Consider the following 10,018-nt stretch of genomic DNA (forward strand, 5'->3'; position numbering starts at 1 on the left):
CCCCCCCCCCACAACTTCACAAATCCCCCCCCACACACATACACTTCAAAAAATAGCATGTCATAATTTACATGCCAATCTCTTGATTTTTTAAGAGTTCATCATCTCATGATTTTTGGCTCGGTGGGGTTGGCAGTACTGATCAGTGATTAAGGGCTCACCACATGCAAGGGCTGCACATTGTTAATTGGCAAACAAATTTTCTCCTGATTTCGGGGGCACAAGGAGTTTTTATTGGAGTTGACAAGATTGCTTCTGCTTGATAGTAGGCTGTAAACATGTAAGTCAGTAAAATAAAGCAATATTTAAAAATAAATCCATGACAAAAATCTCCTTTTGTGAATCAATGTCCACATTTTGTTTAATTTAACAGTATTATCATTTCAATGGATAAAGCAATTGTTTGTTACTGCCTGACCAAAAACAAGTAGAAAAAAGAAACCCCTTACTTGAGGAAGTCTGTTTCCCTCCGGATTCTCATTGTCTGGGTGCTTGTTAAACTTTTTCTGCTAGTCACTGCAGAACTAGTGAGCTGAAATAAAAGTGGTTCTTTAGGGCACTGAACTGTGCAATACAAAATATCAATTTGGTTATAAACAGTTCAACATGGATGTCCAATGTTACCTATTGGGTAAAACAGTTGTGTACCCCTGATTGTGTGGCCCAGAGCCCTGTGTTGTGGCTTGGGGAGCCCAAAGTTATGAGTTCAGAGCTGTGTTTGGTGCAGCTGGGAGGAGAGGGGGATTAGGTTGTGGGTAAATGTACCTTTTAACTGCTTTAGCAGGGGTAGAGGAGCTGCCGCTTAGGAACATGCATCAGTTCTGAGGTAACTGCTACATCTGCATGCTCTTGCAGCAATACAACTTAGCTATATCACTTTAACTTTAGTTAATAAACTGTTAAAGCTGCAATGGTTTTGCTACACTTGAGCACTGACAGGACCACAACAGCTACATCTCTATCATTTCATATAAATTCAACTGTTACATTTGCCTATTCCCTAAAAGTAAATTTCTCTCCACAATGACTGGAGCTGCTGGAGACCAGCCCAGAACAATTCAGAACAGTCCAAAGTCTGTTCTTAATTGTTTCACTTTGTAATGGTTCCTGCTGGCTGTTATGCCACCAGTGATTTCAGCCAGTCTTGCTACCCGTGCTATTTTCTCCTTTGCTGGCGGGACCAGGAAGGTGGTAGCAGACAGCTGTCAACAAAAGCTTCATGATACCCAGAGATTCCTCCTGTACTGTACAAGAACACTCCAGCTGCTCAGGTTTCTGTGATTTTCACAGTCAACAGGCCGCAGGTACACTTGGTAGAGGAACTAACATTGCCACTCAGAAGTAGTTAACTTCAAGTCAGGTGCTCATTCCAATGTCCCCTGCCTCCCTCTTGTGGATAGCAGCATGTTAAACCCATACTATTATTATAGTTTTCTTCCTTCTGAACTGTAAATGTATGCAAATATCCTGTTAAAAATTTGCATGTCTTTGGCATCCCGTTATGGTAGAGCATCTACCGTTCCGATCCAAATCTGATGCAATTGCCATGATGAAAGTCACTGGAATGCAAAGGCTTTAGGCCAGGCCTGCCTGCTAACACCGTAGAATCTCATCTGCTGACCCACAAGAGGATCCAGATCTGCTTCCTATAAAGTAAAAGACGGTGCTGCTCTTTACTTCAATGAAAGCAGGATTGAATCCTAAAGTGTTAGAAACTTCCATCTGCACGTAACAAATAATAGGAACTACCACTTCAGGAACGTGTTGGAAAGCAAAGCAGTGAGTCCATGCACTGATAATTTCTTTTGCCTGACCAGTCTTTAATGGTGACTGTATTCTACAATGGCATTCTCAGGGCATGGCTATACCACCCAGCATGGCACTAGGGAACTGCCTGAGAGACAGAGCTTATTGGCACATGCCCAGTACTGATTTAAGCCAGTTACATGACTTCTGGTACAAGAGGGAGTGTGTGCAGCATCAGGACAACACATCCCAGTTAGGTGCTCTCTATGATATACCCTAAGAATTATATTGCAGGCCTGCAACTACTAGCCTCTTTATACAAGTACAGCATAGTACAGGCAGAGAGGTGAATTAGATGAAAGAAGGAGGATGTCTACAAAAGTTTCCAGTGTTCTCCATTTTGTAGGGCTCACTTCTGATTCATGACTGGGCAAGGTAGGAAGCACATGTTTAATATGCTGCAGTGACAGAGGCCAGCAGGATGTTCTTGAGCACATTCTGCCCGGACATGCTTGTCTGCATGCTCCTAACCTGGAAATTTGCTGGTGTATGTGCTCTGGAGTTGGCCCTACCAGCCACTCTCAGACATGTGGAAATCAGTCTCAAGAGAGCCTATAGAGGGACACCCTAAAACATCCTCACCACTGTATTTGTGCATTTGAAGCATGCATGGGAGAGTGAATGAGAGCAGGTCCTTGGGATTGGCCCAGTTGGTACACAATACCATTATGGTGTAGATATATTCTAAAGGGGCCTAAAGACTCCATATGCAGCCGAGGAGGGTTTTCTTATCATTAGTCCAGACCTGGGGTGAGAAGAAGGGCTGCATGTCTAATATTATTCTCTGTAAGAAAGTGTTTGGGATGGAAAGGTAGTAAAACAGCCCCCAGTCTCCACACTCTATCCACCAGCTGATATCCACGGTGCTTCTGGCAAATGGGTCAACTCAATATATTCTCCCTGCCTCCAATTAGCTTCAAAATGAGCTGGGAAGAACCATGATTCATGAAGGCTTGTCTGCATAGGAAATTTACAAACAGGACTATACAGGTGTAATTATATTGATATAATTATACCAGGACAATGCACTCATACTGAGGAATAAAAGTTCCTTCTTGTTTTAGGTAATTTTGCTTTGAAAGTAGTTTAAGATAAACCATAAAAATGTCACTCTTATACCAGAAAGCTGTCACTGAGCCAGTTTCTCTCTGGAGCTCCTCCTTTATAGTTAGGGTGACCCTATAGGACTGTGGAAAATCCGGGACACTGCCCCGCCTCCCACCCCCAAGTCAGTGGTGTTGCTGCAGGCAGAAGTGGAGGCAAAGCAGCATGGTGTGCCAGACAGGCATGTAGAAATGGTACCTGCCTGCCTGCCCACCTGCCAGGTGCACCATGCCACTCACCCTTTCTGATGGACTACACCCCACACCCCTGCAATTCAGGGACTTTTGTTTTAATTTTCACCAACCGAGACCAGCCTATGACATCTGGGACTGTCCCGGCCAAACCAGGACATATGATCACGCTACTTATACTGTCCTGAGAGTAAACTCCCAGTACAGCCCATAGTGTTTCACCCAATAATTGCTTCACTTACCTGAGACTGCTGTGTTGGTGGTGCTGAAACTGACTCCTCTCTATAATTTGCTGTTTCCAGCCGACTGTTCAAGAATCTGGGCCCTTTTGGAGACTTGTGGACAGTTCTTCTCTCTACCTCCACATCTAAAATTACACCCAAATTTCATCCCATTCCTCTTTTATCATGCACTTCAGAAAAATATGCTGTTTGGCTACTACTAAGTTGCATGTTTTCAGAGCTCTGAGTTCCAGTGTCTGAGGATAATTCTAGACATTTTGGAAACAGTTATTTGCTGGGCATTTTTCCAGAAAATTAATTAACCACATTTTACTAACCCCACAAAATGTGTGGGTTTACAGAGGAAAGGGGAAGAGAAGGAATAAGTTGTATTTTGTACTGTTTGCATCTTTCTCAATTTAATATTTTCTTTCCCTCTAAAACTTGTTCCCAGAAGTACTTTAGTGAGCAAACACTAAAACGATCCTGTGCTCTGCAGCATGCTCAACTAATACATCTATTTATTTACAACATTAATAACATCTGAATTAAGTTTTCATTAATGTCCTGTGGTTTAATAGTGCACTCCTTACTCAGGCTATGTCAACGGCAGAGATGTTTCTAAGTCACCTGAGCATTTCATTAATTGAAATGGAAGTTTTGATTCAAAAGGAAAGGAGGAATGGGCCTCAGGGGAAACTTGGCCCTTCAAGAAGTATAAGACTGAGTCCCTACAGAAATGTTATAAATCTCAATGTAATCTTCACGGAAGTTAATTTCATTTTCTATTTAAAATGCTGGGAGATTCAATATGGAACTCTCAGAGAATGCTCAGCCCTGTGAGAAGTCTGTGAGATCACCTACATTTCCTCCAAAGAAAATGTTTCTACCAGCTTTTTTTGACAGGGGCTAAAGTTAGCTCTGACCTTAATGTAGCCATAGTATACCTTGAAACTCCTGGGCTGTACCATTCCAGCTGGACTTGCTGCTTTCTACATTCAGGCCATTCTTTTTTGATTTTGTGATAGGTAGTCCATCTTCTAGCTCCTGCAAATATAGTGAATATCTGCCTGACCTCTCATGCATATTCCTTATAACAGTAAATTCTCATTCTTGGCCATGGTCCAGCCATCTCTTGCTAGTTATCATCATCCCCAACACCAACATAATTCCCCTCCAGGCCATCCATAATCAGGTTCCAAAACAATAATCCCACTCCCCCATCCCTTCCTTTTTCAAATCCTTCTTGTGTTCCTTCTCAGCCTCATCTTTCAGGCCCTGCACATTTCTTCAGTTGATTTTTCAGGCCCTACCAGGGTGAAAACAGCAGCTTCCCTATCCTGTTTATTTCTGTCTCTGCCATGAATGTCTATAAAACCTTTCACCCTCCCATCCAGGGGCAGAACCAAAGTGAGTGCAGTAGCATGGTTGTACCCCTGTTTTGGATTGGACTGTGCTACTGGAGCTTCTGGCACTTAAAAAGTCCCCAAAGCAGGTAAGGATCCCCCCTCCCTTCCCCTCCATGCTGAGGCAGGTCCCCCTCATTCCCTATCCTTTGTCTGCCACAGTTGTTTTCCCCACTGTCCAGGCTCCAGGGGAATTTTGAGAGCTGCTTCTGCCCACTCCAGCTGAACATGGTGATAGTGTAAAAGTGCAATAAGGTTTCCTGTGCATGCTCTTCTCCATTGTCTTCCAAAGAGCAGCAGTATACAGCCAAGCTCTGAGCAAGAATATGAGGATTTGGCCCTTTATGGACTTCACATCTTCTAAAGGTTTATTTTTCTAACTAAATTAGAACCACTGCAGAGGAAACGTGTATGTGATACATCAACGTGTTATTTACAAAACAAAGCCTCTGTACAGACATTTCAATTAAATAAAATAGCCTGTAAACAGAAAGAATGGCAAATATTAGAATTTACTATATATGACCAGTATAAAGTCAGCAGCTCTTAAACAAACATGTGACCAGGATGGGTTCAGAGTATCATAGTGCTTAGGGTCGGAAGGGACCTAAACAGATCATCAGGTCTGACCCCCTGCCCCGGGGTGGAGGCAGGTTTAAATTAAATCTAAGTAATTTAAAATACTGGTTTGAATCATTATTTAAATTAACAAGGAAACTGATTTAAATACTTTATTTTAATCATCTTTTGCATTTGTACCTTTAATTTACTTTCTCATAGAAATACTGATTCTTATTGGTTGGTAGATCAGATGACCCCAGCAAGATAATCATCCAAACGCTTCTTGAACGTGTCCAGAGTAGGTGCTTGCACCACTTTTGGGGGAAGTCTATTCCAGACTCTGGAGACTCGGACAGTAAAGAAGTTTTTCCTTATGTCCAGTCTAAAATGGTCTTCCAGCAGTTTGTGACTGTTGGACGTTGTCTTTCCTTGGGGTGCCCTGGTGAACAGACGTTCTCCCAGATCCTGATGCACACCCCTGATAAACTTATAGGCTTTCACTAAGTCCCCCCTGAGCTTATGCTTTTTCAAGTTGAAGAGTCCCATGCCTCTCAGCCCCTCCTCATAAGGCCTGCTCTTTTGACCTGATCATGCGTGTGGCTCCCCTCTGGACTCTCTCAAGCTTCTCAACATCCTTCCTAAAGTGTGGAGCCCAGAACTGGATGCTGTGCCCCAGCTGCGGCCTCATCAAGGCCGAATAAAGCAGGAGAATGAGATCTTGGGTCTTGCTTGAGGTGCATCAGTAGATGCAAGCCAGGGTTTTATTTGCTTTGCCAGCTGCAGCATCGCATTGGTAGCTCACATTCATCTGGTGGTCAATCATGACCCTCAAGTCTCTTTTGGTCGGAGTGCTAGTGAGTTTAGCACTGCCAAGCCTATGGGTCCAGGTTGTTAATGAACATGTTAAAGAGTACTGGCCCAAGTACCGAACCCTGAGGGATGCTACTGGTCACCATGCACCATGTTGACTCAGTTCCATCGACTGTCTCTAGGTCCAACCATGGAGCCAGTTCCCCAGCCATCAGACTGTAAGGTTGTTGAAGTCGCAGTATCCCAGTTTCATCATGAGGACATCATGGGTGACCAAGTTAAAGGCTTTTTTGAAATCCAAGTAAATGACATTAGCCTCTCCTCCCCTGTCCAGGTGACACGTCACCTGGTCATAGAAGGAGATGAGGTTGGTCAGGCACAACCTACCTGTAACAAAGCCGTGTTGGTTGTCTCTCAGGATGATGCCTTCTGTTAGCCTATTGTTGATGGATTCTTTAATAATTTTTGCCATGATCTTTCCAGGGATTGAGGTCAAACTGCTTGGCCTGTAGTTCCCCGGATCTTCCTTCCTTCCTTTCTTGAAGATAGGCACCATATTGGCCCTCTACAGTCTTCAAGAACCTCTCCCGAGCACCATAAGTTCTCAAATATACTCGCCATTGGTCACGCTATGATGTCAGCCAACTCTTTTAGCACTCTTGGGTGCATTTCATCAAGGCCCACTGGCTTATGGATGTCCAGCCTCTCAAAGTATTCCCTCACAAGGTCTTCGCCAAATGTAGGTGCGTAGTCACCCAAACTCTCATAATCCTGTGTTCTGTCATGCAGGGTGACCCCTTGGGCTGGTGAAAAACCAATGCAAAGTAATCATTAAGGAGATTAGCTTCTTCCTGGGTGTCAGATGTCAACTGCCCCATTTGGTTCAGCAGGGGCCTGATATTGCCCTTATTTCTCTTTCGACTTCCCATGTATCTGAAGGAGGACTTTTTATTGTCCTTTATTCCCACAGCCAGTTTGAGCTCATTTTTAGCCTTGGCTTTTTTGGTGCATTCCCTACAGGTGTGGGCTAGTGATGCATAGTCCTCCTTAGAGGTATTTCCCATCTTCCAACCCTTATAGGCTTCTCTTTTAAGATTCAGGAGGTCCATGAGTTCCCTATTGAGCCAAGGGGTCTCCCAGCCCTTTTACAACCTTTCCTATGGATCGGAATAGAGTTAATAGATTTCATAGACATTAGGGCTGGAAGGGACCCTGTGAGATCATCGGATCCAGCCCCCTGCCCAAGGGGCAGAAAGTCAGCTATTGTCAAAGAATTCCAGCAAGATAAATGTCCAAATGTTTCTTGAAAGTGTCCAGGGTAAATGCTTGCATCACTTCTGGTGGGAGTCTGTTCCAGGCCTTGGGGGCTTGGACAGTAAAGAAGTTTTTCCTTATGTCCACCCTAAAATGGTCTTGCAGGAGTTGCCATCCCCTGGGGTGCTCTGGTGAACAGGTGTTCTATGAATCCTGATGAATCCTATGAATCCTACTTACAGGTTGCCACCATGTTACCCTTGAGCCTGTGCTTCTCCAGGCTGAAGAATCCCACAGACGTTCTCCCTAGACTGAAGAGTTGTGCTTTTAAGATCGTGTCCTTAAGGGGCGACCACTCATGCCCATCTAAGAATCCATTAAAGAGACTTATCTTGACCCTTGTTCAGGAACACTGAGGCAAAAAAACTCATTAAAGAGCTCAGCCTTATCCCTCTGTCTGTTACTAATTGCTCCTGCTTGTTCAGTAGGGGTCCTATGCTGCTCTGCACCTTCCTTTTACTCCCTACATACCTAAAAAAAGACTTTTTGTTGTCTTTAATTTGTGTTGCCAGCCTCAGCTCCATAGTTGCTTTGGCCTTTCTAACTGCCTCCCTGCAAGTGTGGGCCAGGTAGGTATACTCCTCCTTGGTAGTAGCTTCCCCCTGCTTCCACCGCCTATATGCCTCCTTTTTTGCCCTAAGGCTTCCCTGGATTTCTCTGTTTAGACAAGGAAGTTTTTTGGCCCATTTCCCCACCTTTCCCTTGCACTGGGATTGTCTCCCTCTGCGCCCGAAGGATCGCTTCCTTTAGGAACGACTTCCTATCCTGCAGTGCATCATTGACTAAACTCCTGAGCACACTGAAGTTAGCCTTCCTAAAGTACAGCACTTCCACCCTACTAGTTATCTTACCCACTCTACACCCTATGTTGAATTCAATTGATTGGTGGTCACTGTCCCCAAGATGACCATGAATCTACAGCTCCCCTACCAGGTCATCTCCCTTCCGCCCAACATGGTCCCTCCTACACAAGGTATAGCTATCTATACCTGTGGTCCAGTCATAGGTGCAGTCCCACCAGGTCTCCATTATCCTTATGAAATCATATTTGTTATTGCTTAGCAGAAGGGTCAGTTCCTCCTATTTGTTCCCCATGCTCCTGGCATTCATGTACAGGCAGCTAAGCTTGCCATCAGAAGCCCTAGGCTTGCTTCTTTGTGCATTTACAGGAATCCTGTCCTTGGGCTGGGGTCAGAATAAGTTTGATTGTATTTCCTGACCTGCTGATTATGTGTTTATCACTTCCTGGGCTTGCTCCGATGGTTGTTTGCCCGTCCCCCAGCAATATTCGTTTAAAACTCTGTCAAGAAGGACAGCCAATCCAGTTGAAAATAGCTTCTTTCCCATTGGGGTGAGGTGGAGGTCTGTCTCTGAGGTGCGGACTCTGATTGAAGAAGCTGAAGCCTTTGCAGTGGCACCAACACCTCAATCTTCTTTTTACTTCATCAATACATCTCTCCCTCCTGTGCCTGTAACCCGTAACAGGAAGGATCGAGGAAAAAACCACCTGTGCTCCCAACCCTCTGAGCCCAGCCCCCAGAGCCCTGTAGTCACTTATGACCTGGCTGGGATTGCTCTGAACCGTGTCGTTTGTACCCACATGGATGAGGAATATGAGGTAGTGGTTGAAGGGTCAGATAAGTTTAGGGTTCCTTTCAGCTACATCCCAGATACGGGCCCCTGGGAGGCAGCAGGCCTCATTAAAATGCTCAAAACCCAACAATTATTCATTTTTTATATTTGGTAAAAAAAACCTACTCTCAATGTACTGGATAGAGGAAAGAAAAATAGTCTGTCTACACATTTTGCATTTAAAACTGGAATTAATAAATATTACTCATACTTTTAAGTAGTTTTATTTTTAAAAGAAAAATATATTAATTAAAAATTGATTTACATGTTAAGACATATGTTTTAATATTTTTTAAATCTTAGGCTTTTATCCATTTGGATCAGAATAGTTCTAATTGGCTCTTCTAACAAAGAAAAAACAGCCACTTTTAGAAAAGTGTAAAAGCAAATAAGATGGACAAACTGGTAAATTAAAATTACCCTACCTCCTGGCCTGTGGGGGATCCCCAGCAGGGCCGGGGGGGCAGAGATTGGGGGCCCTCACACCTGTCCGGCAGGAGCCCGTCTTAGGGCTCTGGAGGTGCAGGTGAGGGAGCTCCAGGAGGAGGTTAGCAGGCTGAGGGGGATCAGGGAGGCGGAGGATGAAATTGACAGTTATTTCCTTTCCCTGCAGGACCAGGCACCTAAGGAAGAAGCAGCCCGGGGAATGCCCTCCACAGCAGAGTGGCAGACGGTTACAGCCAGGACCGGAGCAGCTCGCAGCGAACAGGTACCAGCTTCTCCAGTCCGACTGGAGAACAGGTACGAGGCCCTGGCGACCCTGCAAGAGATGGAAGGGGAGGAGGAAACCGTTGGGCAGGAAGAAACACCACATTCTTCATACTCCGAACAGGTCAAGAGATCCAAAAGGACCCAGAGGAGGAGGCGACGAGTGCTCGTCATAGGCGACTCCATCCTGAGAGGTACGGAAGGGCCCATCTGTCGCCAGGACCCTTCAGCACGAGAGGTATACTGCCTGCCCGGAGCAAAGATT

The 10,018-nt window shown here is 44.7% G+C and overlaps 1 protein-coding gene across 1 annotated transcript in view; it reads right to left on the minus strand.

The window, feature by feature from the left end:
- Window positions 1-10,018, minus strand: part of DZANK1 (double zinc ribbon and ankyrin repeat domains 1) — a 46,761-nt gene that overhangs the window by 28,886 nt on the left and 7,857 nt on the right. The window contains exons 4-6 of the mRNA XM_006030446.3: window positions 4,270-4,369; window positions 3,344-3,468; window positions 450-532 (exon numbers count right to left, since the gene is read on the minus strand). Of these exons, the coding sequence (XP_006030508.1) occupies window positions 450-532; window positions 3,344-3,468; window positions 4,270-4,369 (308 nt within the window). The remainder of the gene's footprint in view (window positions 1-449; window positions 533-3,343; window positions 3,469-4,269; window positions 4,370-10,018) is intronic.

Source organism: Alligator sinensis, unplaced genomic scaffold (genome assembly GCF_000455745.1).
Source record: "Alligator sinensis unplaced genomic scaffold, ASM45574v1 scaffold21_1, whole genome shotgun sequence".
In the NCBI taxonomy this organism is placed as follows: Eukaryota; Metazoa; Chordata; order Crocodylia; family Alligatoridae; genus Alligator; species Alligator sinensis.